The following is a 26,802-nucleotide window of genomic DNA, read 5'->3' as shown; positions in this document are numbered from 1 at the left end:
AGCCGAGACCCCTCGGGCAGCCGCCCAAGAAGAGCCCACTTTCCTCGTGGAATGGGCTTTTACAGATTTAGGCTGCGGCAGGCCAGCCACAGAATGCGCAAGCTGAATTGTGCTACAAATCCAGCGAGCAATAGTCTGCTTTGAAGCAGGAGCACCCATCTTGTTTGGTGCATACAGGATAAATAGCGAGTCAGTCTTCCTGACTCCAGCCGTCCTGGAAACATAAATTTTCAAGGCCCTGACTACGTCCAGTAACTTGGAGTCCTCCAAGTCCCTAGTAGCCGCAGGCACCACGATAGGTTGGTTCAAGTGAAAAGCTGATACCACCTTAGGAAGAAACTGGGGACTAGTCCTCAATTCTGCCCTATCCATATGGAAAATCAAATAGGGGCTTTTGCATGACAAAGACGCCAATTCTGCCACCCGCCTTGCCGAAGCCAAGGCCAAAAGCATGACCACTTTCCACGTGAGATATTTTAAATCCACGGTTTTGAGTGGCTAAAACCAATGTGACTTTAGGAAACCCAACACCACGTTGAGGTCCCACGGTGCCACTGGAGGCACAAAAGGAGGCTGAATATGCAGCACTCCCTTGACAAATGTCTGAACTTCAGGCAGTGAAGCCAGTTCCATTTTGGAAGAAAATCGATAGAGCCGAAATCTGGACCTTAATGGAACCCAATTGTAGGCCCATAGTCACCTCTGACTGTAGGAAGTGCAGAAATCGACCTAGCTGAAATTTCTCCTTTGGGGCCTTCCTGGCCTCACAGTACGCAACATATTTCCGCCCTATGCGGTGATAATGGTTAGCGTTCACTTCTTTCCTAGCTTTAAATAGCGTAGGGATAACTTCCTTCGGAATTCCCTTTTCCTTCAGGATCCGGCGTTCAACCGCCATGCCGTCAATGCAGCCGCGGTACGTCTTGAAACAGACAGGCCCCCTGCTGCAGCAGGTCCTGTCTGAGCGGCAGAGGCCATAGGTCCTCTGAGATCATTTCTTGGAGTTCTGGTTACCAAGCTCTTCTTGGCCAACCCGGAACAATGAGTATAGTTCTTACTCCTCTCCTTCTTATTATTCTCATTACCCTGGGTAAGAGAGGTAGAGAAGGGAACACATACACCGACTGGTACACCCACGGTGTGTTACCAGAGCGTTCCCAGCTATCGCCTGAGGGTCCTTGACCTGGCGCAATATCTTTGTAACTTTTAGTTGAGGCGGGACGCCATCATGTCCACCTGTGGCCTTTCCTAACGGTGTACAATCATTTGGAAAACTTCTGGATGAAGTCCCCACTCTACCGGGTGGAGGTCGTGTCTTCTGAGAAAGTCTGCTTCTCAGTTGTCCACTCCGGGAATGAACACTGCTGACAGTGCTAACACATGATTTTCCGCCCATCGGAGAATCCTTGTGGCTTCTGCCATCGCCATCCTGCTTCTTGTGCCGCCCTGTTGTGTACATGAGCGACTGCCGTGATGTTGTCTGACTGGATCAGCACCGGCCGGTGTTGAAGCAGGGGTCTAGCCTGACTTAGGGCATTGTAAATGGCCCTTAGTTCCAGAATATTTATGTGTAGGGAAGTCTCCTGACTTTTCCATAGCCTTGGAAGTTTCTTCCCTGTGTGACTGCCCCCCAGCCTCGAAGGCTGGCATCCGTGGTCACCAGGACCCAGTCCTGTATGCCGAATCTGCGGCCCCCTAGAAGATGAGCACTCTGCAGCCAACACAACAACGACACCCTGGCCCTTGGAGACAGGGTTATCCGCCGATGCATCTGAAGATGCGACCCGGACCACATGTCCAACAGATCCCACTGGAAAATCCTTGAATGGGACCTGGCGAATGGAATTTCTTCGTAAGAAGCTACCATCCTTCCCAGGGCTTGCGTGCATTGATGCACCGACACCTGTATACGTATTAGGAGGTCTCTGTCTAGAGACGACAACTCCTTGGACTTCTCCTCCGGGAGAAACCCTTTTTATCCTGTTATGTGTCCAGAACCATACTCAGGAACAGTAGACTCGTCGTAGGAACCAGCTGCGACTTTGGAATATTCAGAATTCAGCCGTGCTGTTGTAGCACTTCCCGAGATAGTGCTACTCCGCCGAACAACTGCTCCCTGGACCTCGCCTTTATAAGGAGATCGTCCAAGTACGGGATAATTATTTCGGCCATTACCTTGGTAAATACCTCGGTGCCGGGGACAGACCAACGGCAACGTCTGGAATTGGTAATGACAATCCTGTACCACAATTTTGAGGTACTCCTGGTGAAAAGGGTAAATAGGGACATGCAGGTAAGCATCCTTGATGTCCAGTGATACCATCCAGGCTTGCAATAATCGCCCTGAGTGATTCCATTTCGAACTTGAACCTTCGTATATAAGTGTTCAAGGCTTTCAATTTTAGAATGGGTCTCACCGAACCGTCTGGTTTCGGTACCACAACATTTTGGAATAGTAACCCCGGCCTTGTTGAAGGAGGGGTACCTAGATTTCACCTGCTGGAAGTGCAGCTTGTGAATTGCCGCCAGTACTACCTTTCTCCGAGGGCAGCAGGCAAGGCTGAGGTGAGGTAACGGCGAGGGGAGTCGCCTCGAACTTCAGCCTGTATCCCTGTGATACTATTTGCAGAACCTAGGGATCCACCTGTGGGCAAACCCATTGGTCCCTGAAGTTCCCGAGACGCGCCCCTACCGCACCTGTCTCCACCTGTGGAGCCCCAACGTCAAGCGGTGGACTCAGAGGAAGCGGGGGAAGATTTTTGATCCTGGGATCTGGCTGCTGGTGCAGCTTTTTCCTTCTTCCCTTGTCTCTGTGCAGAAAGGAAGCGCCTTTGACCCGCTTGCTTTTCTGAAGCCGAAAGGACTGTACCTGAAAATACGGTGCTTTCTTAGGCTGTGAGGAAACCTGAGGTAAAAAAAATTTTCTTCCCAGCTGTTGCTGTGAATACGAGGTCCCAGAGACCATCCCCAACAATTCCTCACCCTTATAAGGCAGAATCTCCATGTGCCTTTTATAGGCAGCATCACCTATCCACTGCCGGGTTTCTAATACCCTCCTGGCAGAATGGACATTGCATTAATTCTGGATGCCAGCCGGCAAATATCCCTCTGTGCATCCTTTATATATAAGACAACGTCTTTAATATACTCTATGTTAGCAAACTATTTTCCCTGTCCTAGAGTATTAATATTATCTGACAGGGTATCAGACCACGCTGCAGCAGCACTATTTATGCTGAGGCGATTGCAGGTCTCAGTATATAACCTGAGTGTGTATATACAGACTTCAGGATAGTCTCCTGCTTTTTATCAGCAGGCTCCTTCATGGTGGCCGTATCCTAATACGGCAGTGCCACCTTTTTGACAAACGTGTGAGCGCCTTATCCACCCTAAGGGATACCTCCCAACGTGACCTATCCTCTGGCGGGAAAGGGTACGCCATCAGTAACTTTTTAGAAATTACCAGTTTCTTATTGGGGGAACCCACGCTACTTTACACACTTCATTCATTCATCTGATGGGGGAACAAAACACTGGCTGCTTTTTCTCCCCAAAAATAAAACCCCTTTTATGTGGTACTTGGGTTCATGTCAGAAATGCGTAACACATTTTTTATTGCCGAGATCATGTAACGGATGTTCCTAGTGGATTGTGTATATGTCTCAATCTCGTCGACACTGGAGTCAGACTCCGTGTCGACATCTGTGTCTGCCATCTGAGGTAACGGGCGCTTTTTTGAGCCCCTGATGGCCTTTGAGACGCCTGGGCAGGCGCGGGCTGAGAAGCCGGCTGTCCCACAGCTGTTTACGTCATCCAGCCTTGTAAGGAGTTGACATTGTCGTTTAATACCTTCCACCTATCCATCCACTCTGGTGTCGGCCCCACAGGGGACGACATCCCATTTATCGGCCTCTGCTCCACCTCCACGTAACCTTCCTCATCCCACATGTCGACACAGCCGTACCGACACACAGCACACACACAGGGAATGCTCTGACTGAGGACAGGACCCCACAAAGTCCTTTGGGGAGACAGAGAGAGAGTATGCCAGCACACACCAGAGCGCTATATAATGCAGGGATTAACACTATAACTGAGTGATTTTTCCCCCAATAGCTGCTTGTATAACAATATTGCACCTAAATTTTGTGCCCCCCCCCTCTCTTTTTAACCCTTTGAGCCTGAAAACTACAGGGGAGAGCCTGGGGAGCTGTCTTCCAGGTGCACTGTAAAGAGAAAATGGTGCCAGTGTGCTGAGGGAGATAGCTCCGCCCCTTTTTCGCGGACTTTTCTCCCGCTTTTTTATGGATTCTGGCAGGGGTATTTATCACATATATAGCCTCTGGGGCTATATATTGTGATATATTTGCCAGCCAAGGTGTATTTATTGCTTCTCAGGGCGCCCCCCCCCCCCAGCGCCCTGCACCCTCAGTGACCGGAGTGTGAAGTGTGTATGAGGAGCAATGGCGCACAGCTGCAGTGCTGTGCGCTACCTTGGTGAAGACTGATGTCTTCTGCCGCCGATTTTCCGGATTTCTTCTCGCTTCTTGCTCTGTAAGGGGGCCGGCGGCGCGGCTCCGGGACCGAACACCAATGGCCGGTTCCATGCGGTCGATCCCTCTGGAGCTAATGGTGTCCAGTAGCCTAAGAAGCCCAAGCTACCACCAGTTAGGTAGGTTCGCTTCTTCTCCCCTTAGTCCCTCGCTGCAGTGAGTCTGTTGCCAGCAGATCTCACTGTAAAATAAAAAACCTAACATATACTTTCTTTCTAGGAGCTCAGGAGAGCCCCTAGTGTGCATCCAGCTCGGCCGGGCACAGGATTCTAACTGAAGTCTGGAGGAGGGTCATAGTGGGAGGAGCCAGTGCACACCAGGTAGTCCTAATTCTTTCTTAGCTGTGCCCAGTCTCCTGCGGAGCCGCTATTCCCCATGGTCCTTACGGAGTCCCCAGCATCCACTACGGACTACGAGAAATAAAATTTCACTTAGCTGCCTGTGTATGATCCTGTGCAACCGGGCTCTGCGTCGACCAGGAGTTGACTGTCATAAAGTTCTCTCCGCGTCAGGAAGAGAATAATATTCGGACTCCTTGAGAGGATCGAAAACCAACTCGCCACGGCCAATCTAGAGCTTAAGCAACAGAGCGACCAGCACATGATAAGAATACCATTATTTCAGCATTCATTGATATACATCCTGCAATACACAATAAAACACATATATCCTAATCATGCATATATAAACCCATATCTACATATATAAACATATAGACATAACCCATATGCAAGTGGATTGTCCCGACCAGTCAGATCCCTAGAGACAGTAATGTGTTGTGAATTTGTATGATCATGTACTGACACGCCCCCGATGTGGATCTACCAGGAACGCTATGGTCGACATAAAACTTAGTAAATGTCGACAGCAAGGAATAGTAAGCGGGCCAAAAAAATAATAAACTTGGAACCCCGAGGAGTCTGAGGGAAGTATACAAATACAAATTTGATAAGACTCCCCCCACAAACACCTATAAATATATATATATATATATATATATATATATAGAGGTACAAGGCAATAACAGCATGATAATTTTTCACCCAGGAAATACCGTTGATGCCGACAGGGCATCCACAAACCACTGTGACTTCCCTAATGTGTTAACTGTTTTAAGCACACAAACACCAACTTGGTAATACTTAATTTTCCGAATCAAGTACCGCACTGCATCGGCGCAGCCGCCAGTTATCCCCACAACAGCTCGTGACAGAGCCGCCACACCCGTCGACACGTGTCGACTAACCGATAGTGGGTAAACTAACAGGGAAACAGTGAATTTATGTATTACAGCAAGGATTATGCATCCATTATCAAACATAATGCTATATGACACCCATATAGCATTAAAACACTGTGCCCCCCCTCCATCTTACTATACAGCACGTCCTGGCGGGGATGTGAGGAAAATGGCGCTGACTCCGTTCTGAGGACTAAGCTCCGCCTCTTCCCAGCGCGCTCTCGCCCCTTATCCGAAATATGCAGTCTGGACACCTATATAGTGTAAATCCACTATATATCAACAAACACTGCCGTTCAGGGCGCCCCCCCTGCGCCCTGCAGCCAAGTAAAACGTTGGTGTGTGGGAGCACCGGCGCGCGACCGCCACTATGACCGGCAGTATCGCGTGCGGCGCCGGGGACTAACATTTATAACCCATATATGCAGCCCAGGGTGCCCCCCCCCCCCTCCTGGCGCCCTGCACCCATGGAGCTGGCGTGCAGCGCGCAGCGCAGCGCGCTAGAACATGCTGGCGGGGTCCGGGGCACGGAGCCCCGGCACCGCCAGTTTTAACCTTTTACTGCCTGTAATATGCTGCCCAGGGCGCTCCCCCCCCAGCGCCCTGCACCCGTGGGAGCTGGCTGCGGGGAGGAATGGCGCGCAGCGCGCTACAATATGCTGACGGGGGTATGAGACACAGTGCCCAGGCACCGAAATGCTTTTATGTGAGCCTTGCAAAGAAAACGGTAACCTGCTGCCCAGGGCGCAAACCCCCCACCCCCCCCCAGCGCCCTGCACCCTGTGACTGCCATTGGTGTGTGGGAGCATGGAGCGCAGCACGACCGCTGTACCTCCGTTACTGAAGTCTTCTGTTCTTCACATACTCACCCGGCTTCTTTCTTCTGGCTTCCGCAAGGGGGGGACGGCGTGGCTCCGGGAACAAGCAGCTAGGCGCACCAAGTGATCGAACCCTCTGGAGCTAATGGTGTCCAGTAGCCGAGAAGCAGAGCCTTTAACTAAGAAGAAGTAGGTCCTGCTTCTCTCCCCTCACTCCCACGATGCAGGGAGCCTGTAGCCAGCAGGTCTACCTGAAAATAAAAAAAACTAACAAAGTATTTTAGAGAAACTCAGGAGAGCTCCCCTAGTGTGTGACCCATCACTCCTGGACACAAAGTTTAACTGAGGTCTGGGGGAGGGGCATAGAGGGAGGAGCCAGTTCACACCCAGTTTAAGTCTTTATAGTGTGCCCAAGCTCCTGCGGATCCGTCTATACCCCATGGTCCTTTTGGAGTCCCCAGCATCCTCTAGGACGTATGAGAAATAAAGTAATACTCAGTATGGCTATATGTGTTAACAATAGATATATCAAAGCACAGTAAACACTGGATGTATATCACAGGGTGTTTGTACCACACAACCCTGAATGTATGCACTCTTTCTTAACGAACACTGTCCCAGTGACACGTAGAATACTTTAAGTGTCCTGTAAGAAACACAGCACTGGCAATCAGGCAGTTCTACAGAGGAGGATTTGCCCCAGCAATCCTAGAGACAGCTCAGCTCAATCTACGATGGCCGCTGGTCAGGAGTGAGGGAGAGATATGCAGCTCCAGGGCGGGAACATTGCTGAAATGGCACCCTGGGGCTGGTGGGAGGGGCCTCAGGTCCGACCTGCTTCTCCTGCTGGCATCCCCACCGGGTACTGCTGGCGGTGAAAACTAGGGATGAGCGGGTTCGGTTCCTCGGAATCCGAACCCGCCCGAACTTAGTGTTTTTTTACACGGGTTAACCCGAGCGCGCCCGAACGTCATCATCCCGCTGTCGGATTCTCGCAAGACTCGGATTCTATATAAGGAGCCGCGCGTCGCCGCCATTTTCACACGTGCATTGAGATTCATAGGGAGAGGACGTGGCTGGCGTCCTCTCCGTTTATAGAGAAGAGAGTGAGACAGTAGAGAGAGACACAGTAGTAATTTTGGGGAGCATTAGGAGGAGTACTAGTAGTTACTTGCTGAAGTGATAGATAGTGTGACTGTATATTATCTGACTTGTGGGGGAGACACTGACAGTGGGGAGCAGTTAGAGTCTGAGAGCAGGACTCAGGAGTACATATAACGTACAGTGCACACTTTTGCTGCCAGAGTGCCACACTGCCATTGTGACCACACTGACCACCAGTATAATATATATTGTGATTGTCTGCTTAGGAGTACTACTTGCAAGTTGCTGATAGTGTGACCAGTGACCTGACCACCAGTCACCACCAGTTTAATATATATATATATATATATAATTGTATATAATATATATATAATATTGTATACCACCTACCCGTGGTTTTTTTTTTTTCTTTCTTCTTTATACATACTACTATAGTAGCTTACTGTAGCAGTCTGCGGTGCTGCTGAGCTGACTGTGTCCAGCAGGTCCGTCATCAGTCATTACATAATAAATATATATACCTGTCCGGCTGCAGTACTAGTGATATTATATATATACATATATATTGATTTCATCTCCTTATCATCCAGTCTATATTAGCAGCAGACACAGTACGGTAGTCCACGGCTGTAGCTACCTCTGTGTCGGCAGTCGCTCGTCCATCCATAATTGTATACCACCTACCAGTGGTTTTTTTTTTTTTCTTTCTTCTTTATACATACTACTATAGTAGCTTACTGTAGCAGTCTGCGGTGCTGCTGAGCTGACAGTGTCCAGCAGGTCCGTCATCAGTCATTACATAATAAATATATATATATACCTGTCCGGCTGCAGTACTAGTGATATTATATATATATATATTGATTTCATCTCATTATCATCCAGTCTATATTAGCAGCAGACACAGTACGGTAGTCCACGGCTGTAGCTACCTCTGTGTCGGCAGTCGCTCGTCCATCCATAATTGTATACCACCTACCCGTGGTTTTTTTTTTCTTCTTTATACATACTACTATAGTAGCTTACTGTAGCAGTCTGCGGTGCTGCTGAGCTGACAGTGTCCAGCAGGTCTGTCATCAGTCATTACATAATAAATATATATACCTGTCCGGCTGCAGTACTAGTGATATTATATATATATATATATATATATATATATATATATATATATATATTAATTTCATCTCCTTATCATCCAGTCTATATTAGCAGCAGACACAGTACGGTAGTCCACGGCTGTAGCTACCTCTGTGTCGGCAGTCGCTCGTCCATCCATAATTGTATACCACCTACCCGTGGTTTTATTTTTTCTTTCTTCTTTATACATACTACTATAGTAGCTTACTGTAGCAGTCTGCGGTGCTGCTGAGCTGACAGTGTCCAGCAGGTCCGTCATCAGTCATTACATAATAAATATATATATATATACCTGTCCGGCTGCAGTACTAGTGATATATATATATATATATATATATATATATATATATATATATATATATATTGATTTCATCTCATTATCATCCAGTCTATATTAGCAGCAGACACAGTACGGTAGTCCACGGCTGTAGCTACCTCTGTGTCGGCAGTCGCTCGTCCATCCATAAGTATACTAGTATCCATCCATCTCCATTGTTTACCTGAGGTGCCTTTTAGTTGTGCCTATTAAAATATGGAGAACAAAAATGTTGAGGTTCCAAAATTAGGGAAAGATCAAGATCCACTTCCACCTCGTGCTGAAGCTGCTGCCACTAGTCATGGCCGAGACGATGAAATGCCAGCAACGTCGTCTGCCAAGGCCGATGCCCAATGTCATAGTACAGAGCATGTAAAATCCAAAACACCAAATATCAGTACAAAAAGGACTCCAAAATCTAAAATAAAATAGTCGTCGGAGAAGCGTAAACTTGCCAATATGCCATTTACCACACGGAGTGGCAAGGAACGGCTGAGGCCCTGGCCTATGTTCATGGCTAGTGGTTCAGCTTCACATGAGGATGGAAGCACTCAGCCTCTCGCTAGAAAACTGAAAAGACTCAAGCTGGCAAAAGCACCGCAAAGAACTGTGCGTTCTTCGAAATCCCAAATCCACAAGGAGAGTCCAATTGTGTCGGTTGCGATGCCTGACCTTCCCAACACTGGACGTGAAGAGCATGCGCCTTCCACCATTTGCACGCCCCCTGCAAGTGCTGGAAGGAGCACCCGCAGTCCAGTTCCTGATAGTCAGATTGAAGATGTCAGTGTTGAAGTACACCAGGATGAGGAGGATATGGGTGTTGCTGACGCTGGGGAGGAAATTGACCAGGAGGATTCTGATGGTGAGGTGGTTTGTTTAAGTCAGGCACCCGGGGAGACACCTGTTGTCCGTGGGAGGAATAGGGCCGTTGACATGCCTGGTGAAAATACCAAAAAAATCAGCTCTTCGGTGTGGAAGTATTTCACCAGAAATGCGGACAACATTTGTCAAGCCGTGTGTTGCCTTTGTCAAGCTGTAATAAGTAGGGGTAAGGACGTTAACCACCTCGGAACATCCTCCCTTATACGTCACCTGCAGCGCATTCATAATAAGTCAGTGACAAGTTCAAAAACTTTGGGCGACAGCGGAAGCAGTCCTCTGACCAGTAAATCCCTTCCTCTTGTAACCAAGCTCACGCAAACCACCCCACCAACTCCCTCAGTGTCAATTTCCTCCTTCCCCAGGAATGCCAATAGTCCTGCATGCCATGTCACTGGCAATTCTGACGAGTCCTCTCCTGCCTGGGATTCCTCCGATGCATCCTTGCGTGTAACGCCTACTGCTGCTGGCGCTGCTGTTGTTGCTGCTGGGAGTCGATGGTCATCCCAGAGGGGAAGTCGTAAGCCCACTTTTACTACTTCCACCAAGCAATTGACTGTCCAACAGTCCTTTGCGAGGAAGATGAAATATCACAGCAGTCATCCTGTTGCAAAGCGGATAACTGAGGCCTTGACAACTATGTTGGTGTTAGACATGCGTCCGGTATCCGCCGTTAGTTCACAGGGAACTAGACAATTTCTTGAGGCAGTGTGCCCCCGTTACCAAATACCATCTAGGTTCCACTTCTCTAGGCAGGCGATACCGAGAATGTACATGGACGTCAGAAAAAGACTCACCAGTGTCCTAAAAAATGCAGTTGTACCCAATGTCCACTTAACCACGGACATGTGGACAAGTGGAGCAGGGCAGGGTCAGGACTATATGACTGTGACAGCCCACTGGGTAGATGTATGGACTCCCGCCGCAAGAACAGCAGCGGCAGCATCTCGCAAACGCCAACTCTTTCCTAGGCAGGCTACGCTTTGTATCACCGGTTTCCAGAATACGCACACAGCTGAAAACCTCTTACGCAACTGAGGAAGATCATCGCGGAATGGCTTACCCCAATTGGACTCTCCTGTGGATTTGTGGCATCGGACAACGCCAGCAATATTGTGTGTGCATTAAATATGGGCAAATTCCAGCACGTCCCATGTTTTGCACATACCTTGAATTTGGTGGTGCAGAATTTTTTAAAAAACGACAGGGGCGTGCAAGAGATGCTGTCGGTGGCCAGAAGAATTGCGGGACACTTTCGGCGTACAGGCACCACGTACAGAAGACTGGAGCACCAACAAAAACGCCTGAACCTGCCCTGCCATCATCTGAAGCAAGAAGTGGTAACGAGGTGGAATTCAACCCTCTATATGCTTCAGAGGTTGGAGGAGCAGCAAAAGGCCATTCAAGCCTATACAATTGAGCACGATATAGGAGGTGGAATGTACCTGTCTCAAGCGCAGTGGAGAATGATTTCAACATTGTGCAAGGTTCTGCAACCTTTTGAACTTGCCACACGTGAAGTCAGTTCAGACACTGCCAGCCTGAGTCAGGTCATTCCCCTCATCAGGCTTTTGCAGAAGAAGCTGGAGGCATTGAAGGAGGAGCTAAAAGGGAGCGATTCCGCTAGGCATGTGGGACTTGTGGATGGAGCCCTTAATTCGCTTAACAAGGATTCACGGGTGGTCAATCTGTTGAAATCAGAGCACTACATTTTGGCCACCGTGCTCGATCCTAGATTTAAAACCTACCTTGGATCTCTCTTTCCGGCAGACACAAGTCTGCTGGGGTTCAAAGACCTGCTGGTGACAAAATTGTCAAGTCAAGCGGAACGCGACCTGTCAACATCTCCTCCTTCACATTCTCCCGCAACTGGGGGTGCGAGGAAAAGGCTCAGAATTCCGAGCCCACCCGCTGGCGGTGATGCAGGGCAGTCTGGAGCGACTGCTGATGCTGACATCTGGTCCGGACTGAAGGACCTGACAACGATTACGGACATGTCGTCTACTGTCACTGCATATGATTCTCTCACCATTGAAAGAATGGTGGAGGATTATATGAGTGACCGCATCCAAGTAGGCACGTCAGACAGTCCGTACTTATACTGGCAGGAAAAAGAGGCAATTTGGAGGCCCTTGCACAAACTGGCTTTATTCTACCTAAGTTGCCCTCCCACAAGTGTGTACTCCGAAAGAGTGTTTAGTGCCGCCGCTCACCTTGTCAGCAATCTGCGTACGAGGTTACTTCCAGAAAATGTGGAGAAGATGATGTTCATTAAAATGAATTATAATCAATTCCTCCGTGGAGACATTGACCAGCAGCAATTGCCTCCACAAAGTACACAGGGAGCTGAGATGGTGGATTCCAGTGGGGACGAATTGATAATCTGTGAGGAGCGGGATGTACACGGTGATATATCGGAGGATGATGATGAGGTGGACATCTTGCCTCTGTAGAGCCAGTTTGTGCAAGGAGAGATTAATTGCTTCTTTTTCGGTGGGGGTCCAAACCAACCCGTCATTTCAGTCACAGTCGTGTGGCAGACCCTGTCACTGAAATGATGGGTTGGTTAAAGTGTGCATGTCCTGTTTATACAACATAAGGGTGGGTGGGAGGGCCCAAGGACAATTCCATCTTGCACCTCTTTTTTCTTTCATTTTTATTTGCGTCATGTGCTGTTTGGGGAGTGTTTTTTGGAAGGGCCATCCTGCGTGACACTGCAGTGCAACTCCTAGATGGGCCAGGTGTTTGTGTCGGCCACTAGGGTCGCTTATCTTACTCACACAGCTACCTCATTGCGCCTCTTTTTTTCTTCTTTGCGTCATGTGCTGTTTGGGGAGTGTTTTTTGGAAGGGCCATCCTGCGTGACACTGCAGTGCCACTCCTAGATGGGCCAGGTGTTTGTGTCGGCCACTAGGGTCGCTTAGCTTACTCACACAGCTACCTCATTGCGCCTCTTTTTTTCTTCTTTGCGTCATGTGCTGTTTGGGGAGTGTTTTTTGGAAGGGCCATCCTGCGTGACACTGCAGTGCCACTCCTAGATGGGCCAGGTGTTTGTGCCGGCCACTAGGGTCGCTTATCTTACTCACACAGCTACCTCATTGCGCCTATTTTTTTCTTCTTGGCGTCATGTGCTGTTTGGGGAGTGTTTTTTGGAAGGGCCATCCTGCGTGACACTGCAGTGCCACTCCTAGATGGGCCAGGTGTTTGTGTCGGCCACTAGGGTCGCTTAGCTTACTCACACAGCTACCTCATTGCGCCTCTTTTTTTTCTTCTTTGCGTCATGTGCTGTTTGGGGAGTGTTTTTTGGAAGGGCCATCCTGCGTGACACTGCAGTGCCACTCCTAGATGGGCCAGGTGTTTGTGTCGGCCACTAGGGTCGCTTATCTTACTCACACAGCTACCTCATTGCGCCTCTTTTTTTCTTCTTTGCGTCATGTGCTGTTTGGGGAGTGTTTTTTGGAAGGGCCATCCTGCGTGACACTGCAGTGCCACTCCTAGATGGGCCAGGTGTTTGTGTCGGCCACTAGGGTCGCTTAGCTTACTCACAGCTACCTCATTGCGCATCTTTTTTTCTTCTTTGCGTCATGTGCTGTTTGGGGAGTGTTTTTTGGAAGGGCCATCCTGCGTGACACTGCAGTGCCACTCCTAGATGGGCCAGGTGTTTGTGTCGGCCACTAGGGTCGCTTATCTTACTCACACAGCTACCTCATTGCGCCTCTTTTTTTCTTCTTTGCGTCATGTGCTGTTTGGGGAGTGTTTTTTGGAAGGGCCATCCTGCGTGACACTGCAGTGCCACTCCTAGATGGGCCAGGTGTTTGTGTCGGCCACTAGGGTCGCTTAGCTTACTCACACAGCTACCTCATTGCGCCTCTTTTTTTCTTCTTTGCGTCATGTGCTGTTTGGGGAGTGTTTTTTGGAAGGGCCATCCTGCGTGACACTGCAGTGACACTCCTAGATGGGCCAGGTGTTTGTGTCGGCCACTAGGGTCGCTTATCTTACTCACACAGCTACCTCATTGCGCCTCTTTTTTTCTTCTTTGCGTCATGTGCTGTTTGGGGGGTGTTTTTTGGAAGGGCCATCCTGCGTGACACTGCAGTGCCACTCCTAGATGGGCCAGGTGTTTGTGTCGGCCACTAGAGTCGCTTAGCTTACTCACACAGCTACCTCATTGCGCCTCTTTTTTTCTTCTTTGCGTCATGTGCTGTTTGGGGAGTGTTTTTTGGAAGGGCCATCCTGCGTGACACTGCAGTGCCACTCCTAGATGGGCCAGGTGTTTGTGTCGGCCACTAGGGTCGCTTAGCTTACTCACACAGCTACCTCATTGCGCCTCTTTTTTTCTTCTTTGCGTCATGTGCTGTTTGGGGAGTGTTTTTTGGAAGGGCCATCCTGCGTGACACTGCAGTGCCACTCCTAGATGGGCCAGGTGTTTGTGTCGGCCACTAGGGTCGCTTAGCTTACTCACACAGCTACCTCATTGCGCCTCTTTTTTTCTTCTTTGCGTCATGTGCTGTTTGGGGAGTGTTTTTTGGAAGGGCCATCCTGCGTGACACTGCAGTGCCACTCCTAGATGGGCCAGGTGTTTGTGTCGGCCACTAGGGTCGCTTAGCTTAGTCATCCAGCGACCTCGGTGCAAATTTTAGGACTAAAAATAATATTGTGAGGTGTGAGGTGTGAGGTATTCAGAATAGACTGAAAATGAGTGGAAATTATGGTTTTTGAGGTTAATAATACTTTGGGATCAAAATGACCCCCAAATTCTATGATTTAAGCTGTTTTTTAGGGTTTTTTTGAAAAAAACACCCGAATCCAAAACACACCCGAATCCGACAAAAAAAATTCGGTGAGGTTTTGCCAAAACGCGGTCGAACCCAAAACACGGCCGCGGAACCGAACCCAAAACCAAAACCCGAAAAATTTCAAGTGCACATCCCTAGTGAAAACGGGGTTAATATGAAAAAAAAAAACCTGACCTGTGCCCATGAACGTCCCTGGTGGCTAGTGGAGCGGCTGCCCAGTATTATGTGTCCACGCCAGCGCGGGGGCGGCCCGTCTCTTACGGCCTCGCTGGATTGCAGTAAAGTGCGGGCACAGAAGCTCCTTCCCTACTCCTTGTCTGCGGCCCCACGATCCGGGAGGTCGGCGTGTGTGACTGACCTTTTAGAAGAAACCGGAGCCTTTGCTGCAGTGACCCGGCAACCAGGACGCAGGAGTATACAGCGCCGCTGGGGGCGATGGAGCTGCACGCAGGGAAGTCTATGAGACTTTGCCTGCTGCAGCCCTGGTAGTATTCTGAACAAGAATCTTTTTCTGTTCTTTAAAAATGAAGCTCTGAATAGGCTGCCTGAGGCAGCCCCCTGTTAAGTGCCTGCATACTGCATGGCACCAACTTACAAACTGAGCTCCCTGTGCATGGAGGCGGGGTTATAGAGGAGGCGGCGCTGAGCATCTTGGGAACAGCCAAAAGTTTTGAGCCTGTTGGTGCCTCGGATCAAGATCCTACTCTACACCCTGATGTGAATCCTTGTGGAGCTCAGTGTACTCCGCAGCAGAATGCATAATAACTATAAAACAAACATGTTCAAATATCTACAATGACTCTGTACCCTATAAATATAAAAATATGTGACATTAGCTTCTACTTTTACACTACATATGGCAATGAATATATGTATGCTCTCTTCAGAATGGATTGGAACATGCATGTCCTTATAGTGAGTGGGTAGCTGTTATTAGGATAATGATGTAGTTCTACAGTATATTTCATAAGATTTTAGAGATTTTATCCTCTTTAGCAAGTATTAATTCTTAGCATTGCTTGTGAAAGGTTAATGCAGCAGTCTGGGGGGAAATCCAAACTAAGTTTTAGTGATATTCACTGGCATCAGTTTCTTAATGTGATGCAGAGGTTTCCTTTTTCATATTGCAAATGATGGTCCTATCGCCTCTTTTTATGTTGCCTACTATATACCGTTTATTAGACTAAACCGTTTATAGGACATACCAATGAATGTATGATATATGATATGTACTTCTGTGATAACTATAGATACTCACTTCTGTACAAACAAGTAACATGTCAACATTGTTTTATATGGAAGCAGCGAAAAACAAAGGGGCAAAGGTATGAAAGTATGTTAAATGTATTTGCGGTAAAGGAGCATGTTATGTGCAGCAGTTACCACTTCCCTGCATATAGTAAAGATAGAAAATGTTCAGAATGATGAAGACACTATGTTCACCCATCATTATCTGCGCAACTAAACCTAGATAAGGTGCTAATCAGGAATTCTGTATTTATGAATGGTCTGTGGCACTAAGTGCTCCAATAGCTGCATGTGTCAGAGATTGTGCAAACAAAAACTAATAAAGGCTCCATCCTCCGATGCTGGCACATTTACTTCCTTTAGTTCAGACCAGCGCATGTGCAGACTCACTGCGGGCACCTGTCACAGACACTAAAAAATGGATAATGTGATTTGCTGGAATGGCGAGTAAACAATCTCCCTCTTTGGCAAATGCATTTTTAATGCATTACATTGGTTATTGGCCCTGCTTGGCATCAATAATGGGTGAAGCAGGGACTTGCATTTAAAAAATCTTAAAAGGCATCTCCCCCAAAGTAGAAAATATATATATATTTTCCATTCAACCATCAGCAAAAAGAACAGTAAACAGTAACTCAGCAGAAGTACTTCATAGTCTTATAAAAGTACCTGTGATATGAACCTCTTAGTAACATACTAAGGGGTCAATCTCATTACCCATAAAGCAGGCATGTCCAAACTGCGGCCCTCCAGCTGTTGAGAAACTACACATCCCAGCATGCCCTGACACAGCTTTAGCATTCTCTGACAGCAAAACTGTGTCAGGGCATGCTGGGATATGTAGTTTCACAACATCTGGAGGGCCGCAGTTTGGACATGCCTGCCATAAAGGGTGTGAGTTGCCATTGCTGAGGCGTTAAACCACTGGCAACGGCACTGCATCTGACGCCCTGCTCTCAACCCAAATTCACACAATTTTGCTTGCAGCCAAAAGGATCCGTTTTGTGCAAGTTCAGGCTGCTGTAATGTTGCAGCATTAACTTGCACCCATGAAGACATTGTGAAGACATAAACAAATACTGTTCAGCTTAAACACACTAATTCTTACTTCTAAAAACAAACAAGCAAGCCAACTTTGAAACAATTGACAGAACCTACCTGTAAGTCTCAGATCCAGCAAAAAATTTTGAGAAAGCTGTTTTTCAGCTCTTAAATTGTAAAGTTGGATAATCTCCCTAATAGTTGGTACGGGTGGTAGACGAAACAAGGACATCTTTCCTGAAACATTCAGAAACTGAAATAAACAAAATCCAGAGAAATATTAATTGCGTTCATTGTAAAACCAAATAAATCACAACTGCAACACTTTTCAGATAGTAGCATCCTACATGATCATGGGTCACAATCTTTTATAATAATTTTAGAAAATAAAGATGACATTTTGCAAACAGTTGAGAAACATTTTATTTAAAAACATCTGACACAAAATACGGTGGTACTTTACCTTGACTCTTTTTGGGACAAACAAGAAGCCAAAATCAGTCTTGCAGTTAAAGGCAAAGTAGCCACATTATTTTTTAAATGGTTTCCGATAATTTAACTAAAAAATGCTAAATATATTTATAGGAACACTAATAATAGGATTTTAATTACCTACCGGTAAATACTTTTCTCGTTGTCCGTAGAGCACAGATTTTCAACCTTTTACAACTTGCGAAACACCGAACAAGATTTAAATATTGCCTAGGCACACTCAAATATAAAGGTGATGCATGGTGTAGTTGCCTGTCCTAGGATGTCATGTCACAGCTTATCCATAGGTAACGCCTGAGCCACATCTGAGAAAGCCAGAAGAGCCCAACACTGCCCGGGCCCAAAATTACAACTGGCTCTGCACCACTAAACCCACCAGTTTTGATCGTTCCAGGGCCTCAGTAGCAGCAAAACACTGACGGGCCTGGCTCTGCTTCTATAGCGGTACACCTGCAGACTACTCAAGGCACACTAGTGTGCCACGGCACAGTGTTTGAAAAACACTGCCGTAGAATATGCTGGGGTCCACATTAGTACCATGGGGTATAATAATTTTTCTAAAGGTTATTAGTGTAGACCACTAGTGGGTACTGCACTAGAAGGAGCTTAGTGTGTGGCGCACTCTTTTGAAATGATTATAATCTATAAAATTTAGCTTTTATTACATATGTTTAAAATAAAACTCTATAGCCAGGCTAGTGAGTATATTTGATAACCTGAGAGTAAACACCTATAAGATTATACACTAAATTACTAATAATGGATGGTAAATACCATTTCTATCTGTTAAGAACAAATAAAGTAGTATGTCAAGCTTAGTGATATATTACTATTAATACTAATTGTTATAACGGTTTTCTATATCACCCGTTAACGAAACTATATTAGTTTGTAATCACGAACATAGCTCAGACGGTAGCCACTATTAAAGATATATGGTTACTGTTATGGTAAGGAGAAATTATGCGCTGTATTCTGGTAATATTATATTCAATTAAGAAATAATTTGCGGATACCTAAATTGACTCTAAAGGAACCCCTGTTCCTAACAGGTTCTCATCTTTGGAATGCAAGAGGAAACAGTATAAATGTGTTTTGTAACATATATACACTTAGTCTGCCAGTCTATTGTTCAGACTGCAGTGACTGTGCAGATGTAATTTGATACGTGTTCATGTATCCACAGTGACAGGATACAATTGTAACGAAAAGGACCATCAGTATAAGAGAACAGATAATATTAATACTGTCTCTAAATCTGTAATAGAAATTTATCAATCATATGTAGCATAACATCTTGCTCATAAATCACGTATATATGGTAATAACGTCGTGCAAAATACTCCGCCTCATCAAACATATATGTCAACTATGAGCATAAAATCTGCACCAAAATGTTGGTTTGACAACTATTTCTGATAACAAGATGATTATTACATATAGAGATATCTGAATTTTCAGAAACATAAATTGTATTGATTATAGCACCTATCTCTCTTGTAAGTGAATGACTGCGTTGTCACTCACATTGATATCCATGTAACCCTGTGTAGCAAAAGTTATATGATGTAACTTAATTTAATGGTGTCCAGGAATTCCAAACATTGATAGGTATGGTAACTAAAAGATAAAGAGTCCCAGGAGTATATAAACGGTTTCCCTTTCTACTGTTGTTCCATATACTCAGGCGTACCTGGGTAGTGAATGGTACAATGAGAGCGGGGAAAATACCGTTTACCTGGAGACTGAAAGGACAGAGTAGTGCGAGCTACTTCTGCTGTCCACGCTCTATATCCCCCCTCCCCTGTTGTGAAAACACATTGCAGGAGGAGTGCGTAGATATGGAGCAGTGGATGAGAGGGCAGCTCTGAAATACCTGTAAGCTTCCTTATCAAGCGTGTCGTTCTGAGCGCAATCAATGCTGAATCGGCATGTAGGAAGCCACTGTAGAGGTAAACGTCAAATCGGGTAGAATTCCCGTGCCTCCGTAGTTATTAACCGTCCTTAGCGCTGTCAGAGGGATGCCTGGAAGGGTAGGATTTCTATATCCTCATAGATGCTGCACGTCCTGAGCGCTGTCTGAGATATGTCAGCGTATATGAGGACGCTGCGGGAACTAGACGCCGGGTCGGGTAAGATTCCTGTACCCGTGTGTATCCTATGTGTCCCAGTCCCGCTGGTGATATCCGTCCTGAGCGCTCTCCAAGGGACGCCGAGAGGGGTCGAATTCTTATACCCCCGTCGATGCTGCACATCCTATGCGCGGTCAGCGTGTGGAAAAAACGCTGCGGGAGCTGGACGTCGGGTCGGGTAAATTCCCTCACCTCCGTGTGTCCTGTACGTTCTTGTCCCGCTGATTATTAAGCGCTGTCTGAGCTGTATTGGCGTGTAAGAAGACGCTGCGGGAGCTGGACGCCGGGTCGGGTAGGATTCCCGTTCCTCCGTGTGTCCTGTACGTCACAGTCCCGCTGATGATTGATGACGTACGTTTCACGTTAAGCTTGATCACATCAGTAGCACCATATGGAGGTGGGCAGTATTTAAAGCAGATGCAACATACTAATCAGTACAATTAACTAAGGCTGTATATAATCGTCCCTAATTTGTGATCACTTTGCACCAAAAAACCGTGCTGATATCATTGACAATATTTATAAAGTTGCACCAAGTTGAACCAAAGTAAATCTATTATTATTAGTTATAATTTTTAATAATTTTTTTAAATTATTAATGCGATAAATGAAGGGACGGTGCATGAAATAAACCGTCCTATACATTTGATATTATGATAGGTGTCAGCATAATGGTGAATGTCAGTAGTAAATGTATCTTGAACATATCAAATGATAAAATAGGCAGTAGTTTATCATAATAACAGAAATAAGCTATCGTTTCAAACGATAATTTCATATTATGGAAAAAAAGAGAAAACAGCATTTAATTGAGAAAGTTGTACCAGATAATAATATCTTTAGGTGCGCCACTATATCGAACCCCTGCTGATGTATATCCACATAAATAGGTGAATACTATAATATGTTGGGCTACCCCTGTTTGATGTATAGTAAGTGCAGTGAAGATAGAATTACTGTGAGCTGAGAAACATTGTGATCAGATGTTTATGTGAATAATATGCTTAAATAAAAAGTAGTGTAAGAATGGTGATGCATGAAATAAACAAAGTGAGAAAAATATATAAAGACCTAAATTTAAGAGTATTGTTTGACAAATTGAGTGAATAAAAGAGAGAAAAGACAAAAGCTAAAGTATAAGGGAATTATACTATACACAGATAGTAAATAAATGAGATAAATAATTTATACCTCAAGTAAATATTGTGACTATATAAACATAAAGACATGTAATAAAGATAAGTGAATTAATGTGATAAAGTATGTGGTGAAACATAATGAATACTTACTTAACTGAGATGGGAAAAAGAGGCAGCTATGATAATAAAAATTGATATTTTTATCAGGTTGGTACTCCTAACCGGAATATATAAAAAATAATAAATAGAAAGAATGGTAAGCTATGAGGGCACAGGGAAAAGGGGTAGGGAGAAAAAAACCTGAAACAATACAGGAAAAAAGAGAGAGATTGGGCCACTAAGTGTGAGAGACAAATAGTAATAGGAGGGAGAAGAGATCCTGATGCGGTACAGGAGAATAATTAGGCCACTATACAGTTGATCATATGGGAAGAAAAGCCCCATAATTAATATTCTCATTCAGGCCTTTAGGTATCATAGAATTCAACTTAAAGATCCATTTACTTTCCAGTTTTTGTAGTTCCCTAAAGGGATCTCCTCCCCTAATGCCCATTCGTAATCTCTCAAGGCAGAAGAATTTGAGTTCACGTGGAGACTTGGAGTGTCGTCGTTGGAAATGTCTGGCTACCGATGTTATCTGTCTGAATCTCATTTGGTCCGTTTCCACATTTCTTATGTTGCCCATGTGCTCTAATATGCGGGTTTTGACCATTCTGGTGGTCATTCCTACATATAGCATCTTGCATGGGCATTGTATGCAATAGATGACATTAGAGGTCTGGCAGTTAGAGAACTCATGTATTTTGAGATCATTCCCTTCCCTGTCTGTGACGTTTGGTCTTGTTACGACATGTGCACAAACTGCGCAGGATCCACAGGGATATGTACCTTTAATTTTACTTTCCCGTTTTGGAAAGCGGCAAAAGTGGCTCTTGACCAACTTATCACCTATATTAGGTGATTTTTTCCAACTCATTGACACTGCCGGTCCCAAATTCCTTGCCAGATCTGGGTCATTAAGTAATAAAGGCCAGTGTTTGTTAATTATCCCCCTTATCTCCTTCCATTCCTGGCAGAAATACCCAACAAATCGTATCTCGGGTTTCTTTGCGTCCTTCAGCTGTGTTGATCTCTTACTCACCTGAAGGATAAGTGAACGCCTGTCAGTGTGGAGGAGGGTTCTACTAGCTTTTTTAATGCATCTCATACTGTATTCTCCCTCTCGCATCTTCCTGCCACAGTCCAGAATATACCCAGGGGCGAATTTCTCAGACTGAGACGGAATTGCTCGGACGATGAGATATACAAAATCAAGAGTAAAGAACTTACAGGGAGATTGCGAGAGAGAGGATACAGTATGAGGTGCATTAAAAAAGCTAGTAGAACCCTCCTCCACACTGACAGGCGTTCACTTATCCTTCAGGAGAGTAAGAGATCAACACAGCTGAAGGACGCAAAGAAACCCGAGATACGATTTGTTGGGGATTTCTGCCAGGAATGGAAGGAGATAAGGGGGATAATTAACAAACACTGGCCTTTATTACTTAATGACCCAGATCTGGCAAGGAATTTGGGACCGGCAGTGTCAATGAGTTGGAAAAAATAAGAATTTACTCACCGGTAATTCTGTTTCTCGTAGTCCGTAGTGGATGCTGGGAACTCCGTAAGGACCATGGGGAATAGCGAGCTCCGAAGGAGGCTGGGCACTCTAGAAAGATCTTAGACTACCTGGTGTGCACTGGCTCCTCCCACTATGACCCTCCTCCAAGCCTCAGTTAGGTACTGTGCCCGGACGAGCGTACACAATAAGGAAGGATTTTGAATCCCGGGTAAGACTCATACCAGCCACACCAATCACACCGAACAACTCGTGATATGAAACACAGTTAACAGTATGAAAGGATAGAGCCTCTCAACAGATGGCTCAACAATAACCCGATTTAGTTAACAATAACTATGTACAAGTATTGCAGATAGACCTCACTTGGGATGGGCGCCCAGCATCCACTACGGACTACGAGAAACAGAATTACCGGTGAGTAAATTCTTATTTTCTCTAACGTCCTAGTGGATGCTGGGAACTCCGTAAGGACCATGGGGATTATACCAAAGCTCCCAAACGGGCGGGAGAGTGCGGACGACTCTGCAGCACCGAATGAGAGAACTCCAGGTCCTCCTCAGCCAGGGTACCAAATTTATAGAATTTTGCAAACGTGTTTGCCCCTGACTCCAGCCGTCCTGGAAACATATATTTTCAGGGCCCTGACAACGTCTAGCAACTTGGAGTCCTCCAAATCCTTAGTAGCCGCAGGCACCACAATAGGCTGGTTCAGGTGAAACGCTGACACCACCTTAGGGAGAAACTGGGGGCGAGTCCTCAATTCTGCCCTATCCATATGAAAAATCAGATAAGGGCTTTTACATGATAAAGCCGCCAATTCTGACACTCGCCTGGCTGATGCCAGGGCCAATAACATGACCACTTTCCACGTTAGATATTTCAGATCCACGGTTTTTAGTGGCTCAAACCAATGTGATTTCAAGAAATTCAACATCACGTTGAGATCCCAAGGTGCCACAGGAGGCACAAATGGGGGCTGAATATGCAGCACTCCTTTCACAAATGTCTGAACTTCAGGTACTGAAGCTAGTTCCTTTTGAAAGAAAATCGACAGAGCCGAGATCTGTACTTTAATGGAGCCTAGTTTTAGGCCCATATTCACTCCTGCTTGCAGGAAATGCAGAAATCGACCCAGTTGAAATTCCTCTGTTGGGGCCTTTTTGGCTTCGCACCATGCAACATATTTCCGCCATATGCGGTGATAATGTTTTGCCGTAACATCTTTCCTGGCTTTAATAAGCGTAGGAATGACTTCCTCCGGAATGCCCTTTTCCTTCAGGATCCGGCGTTCAACCGCCATGCCGTCAAACGCAGCCGCGGTAAGTCTTGGAACAGACAGGGGCCCTGCTGTAGCAGGTCCTGTCTGAGCGGCAGGGACCAAGGGTCCTCTGAGATCATCTCTTGAAGTTCCGGGTACCACGCTCTTCTTGGCCAATCCGGAACCACGAGAATTGTGTTTACTCCTCGCTTTCTTATTATTCTCAGTACCTTTGGTATGAGAGGTAGAGGAGGGAACACATACACTGACCGGTACACCCACGGTGTCACTAGGGCGTCCACCGCTATCGCCTGAGGGTCTCTTGACCTGGCGCAATACTTCTCTAGTTTTTTGTTTATGCGGGACGCCATCATGTCCACCTGTGGACGACCCCATTGATTTACAATCATTTGGAAGACTTCTGGATGAAGTCCCCACTCTCCCGGGTGGAGGTCGTGCCTGCTGAGAAAGACTGCTTCCCAGTTGTCCACTCCCGGGATAAACACTGCTGACAGTGCTAGTACATGATTCTCCGCCCATCGGAGAATTTTTGTGGCTTCTGCCATCGCCGTCCTGCTTCTTGTGCCGCCCTGTCGATTCACATGGGCGACTGCCGTGATGTTGTCTGACTGGATCAGCACCGGCTGGTGTAGGAGCAGGGATTTTGCTTGACTTAGGGCATTGTAAATGGCCCTTAGTTCCAGAATATTTATGTGAAGGGCAGTCTCCTGACTTGACCATAGTCCTTGGAAATTTCTTCCCTTTGTGACTGCCCCCCAGCCTCGTAGGCTGGCATCCGTGGTCACCAGGACCCAGTCCTGTATGCCGAATCTGCGGCCCTCCAGAAGATGAGCACTGTGCAGCCACCACAGAAGAGACACCCTGGTTCGTGGAGACAGGGTTATTAAACGATGCATCTGAAGATGCGATCCGGACCACTTGTCCAACAGGTCCCACTGAAAGATTCTGGCATGGAACCTGCCGAATGGAATTGCTTCGTAAGAAGCTACCATCTTTCCCAGGACCCGCGTGCAGTGATGCACCGATACCTGTTTTGGTTTTAGGAGGTCTCTGACTAGAGAAGACAACTCCCTGGCTTTCTCCTCCGGGAGAAACACTTTTTTCTGGGCCGTGTCCAGAATCATTCCCAGGAACATTAGACGTGTCGTGGGGACCAGCTGTGACTTTGGGATATTCAGAATCCAACCGTGCTGGCTCAGCACTTCCTGAGATAGTGCTACTCCCACTAACAACTGTTCCTTGGATCGTGCCTTTATTAGGAGATCGTCCAAGTATGGGATAATTAAAACTCCCTTTTTTCGAAGGAGTATCATCATTTCCGCCATAACCTTGGTAAATACCCTCGGTGCCGTGGAGAGTCCAAACGGCAGCATCTGGAATTGGTAATGGCAATCCTGTACCACAAATCTGAGGTACTCCTGGTGAGAATTGTAAATGGGGACATGCAGGTAAGCATCCTTGATGTCCAGGGATACCATGTAATCCCCCTCGTCCAGGGTTGCAATAACCGCCCTGAGCGATTCCATCTTGAACTTGAATTTTTTTATGTATGTGTTCAAGGACTTCAAATTTAAAATGGGTCTCACCGAACCGTCCGGTTTCGGTACCACAAATAGTGTGGAATAGTAACCCCGGCCTTGTTGAAGTAGGGGTACCTTGATTATCACCTGCTGGGAATACAGCTTGTGAATTGCCGCTAGCACTGCCTCCCTGTCTGAGGGAGCAATCGGCAAGGCGGATTTTAGGAAACGGCGGGGTGGAATCGCCTCGAATTCCAGCCTGTATCCCTGAGATACTATTTGAAGGATCCAGGGATCCACCTGTGAGCGAACCCACTGATCGCTGAAATTCCTGAGGCGAGCCCCCACCGTACCTGGCTCCGCCTGTGAAGCCCCACCGTCATGCGGCGGACTTGGAAGAGGAAGCGGGGGAGGACTTTTGTTCCTGGGAACCTGCTGTTTGCTGCAGCCTTTTTCCCCTGCCTCTGCCTCTTGACAGAAAAGACCCTCCTTTTCCCCGCTTGTTTTTCTGGGATCGAAAGGACTGAACCTGATAAAATGGCGCCTTCTTAGGCTGTGAGGGGACATGGGGTAAAAATGCTGACTTCCCAGACGTTGCTGTGGAAACTAGGTCGGAGAGACCATCCCCAAATAATTCCTCCCCTTTATAAGGCAAAACTTCCATGTGCCTTTTGGAATCTGCATCTCCTGTCCACTGGCGAGTCCATAAGCATCTCCTAGCAGAGATAGATAGTGCACTTACTTTAGATGCCAGCCGGCAGATTTCCCTCTGTGCATCTCTCATGTATAAGACTGAGTCTTTGATATGGTCAATTGTTAACAGGATCGTGTCTCTGTCTAGTGTGTCAATATTTTCTGACAGGTTATCTGACCATGCAGCGGCAGCACTGCACATCCAAGCTGACGCAATCGCTGGTCTGAGTATAATGCCTGAGTGTGTATATACAGACTTCAGGATCGCCTCCTGCCTTCTATCAGCAGGTTCCTTAAGGGCGGCCGTATCCTGGGACGGTAGTGCCACCTTTTTTGACAAACGTGTGAGCGCTTTATCCACCCTCGGGGGTGTTTCCCAACGTAACCTATCCTCTGGCGGGAAAGGGAACGCCATTAGTAATTTCTTAGGAATCACCAATTTCTTATCAGGGGAAGCCCACGCTTCTTCACACACTTCATTTAATTCATCTGACGGGGGAAAAACTACAGGTAGTTTTTTCTCCCCAAACATAATACCCTTTTTTGTGGTACCTGGATGTAAATCAGAAATATTTAACACCTCTTTCATTGCCTCAATCATGCAGCGAATGGCCTTAACGGGCATTAAATTTGACTCATCGTCGTCGACACTGGCGTCAGTATCCGTGTCGACATCTACTTGTGCCACCTGAGATAACGGGCGTTTTAGAGCCCCTGATGACTTTTGAGACCCTTGGACAGGCACGAGCTGAAGACTCGGCTGTCCCACAGTCGGCATGTCGTCAAATTTTTTA

The 26,802-nt window shown here is 46.6% G+C and overlaps 1 protein-coding gene across 4 annotated transcripts in view; it reads right to left on the bottom strand.

Annotated features, from left to right (window-relative positions):
* The window catches only part of TFB1M (transcription factor B1, mitochondrial), a 398,859-nt gene that overhangs the window by 308,940 nt on the left and 63,117 nt on the right, over positions 1-26,802 (bottom strand). For all 4 annotated transcript variants that reach the window (XM_063917706.1, XM_063917709.1, XM_063917708.1 and 1 more), the window contains one exon: positions 17,250-17,385. In XM_063917706.1, the coding sequence (XP_063773776.1) occupies positions 17,250-17,385 (136 nt within the window). The remainder of the gene's footprint in view (positions 1-17,249; positions 17,386-26,802) is intronic.

Source organism: Pseudophryne corroboree, chromosome 4 (assembly GCF_028390025.1).
Source record: "Pseudophryne corroboree isolate aPseCor3 chromosome 4, aPseCor3.hap2, whole genome shotgun sequence".
Classification (NCBI taxonomy): Eukaryota; Metazoa; Chordata; class Amphibia; order Anura; family Myobatrachidae; genus Pseudophryne; species Pseudophryne corroboree.
The sequence above is the reverse complement of the archived record's forward strand: the minus strand, read 5'-3'. Positions and strand labels throughout refer to the sequence as shown.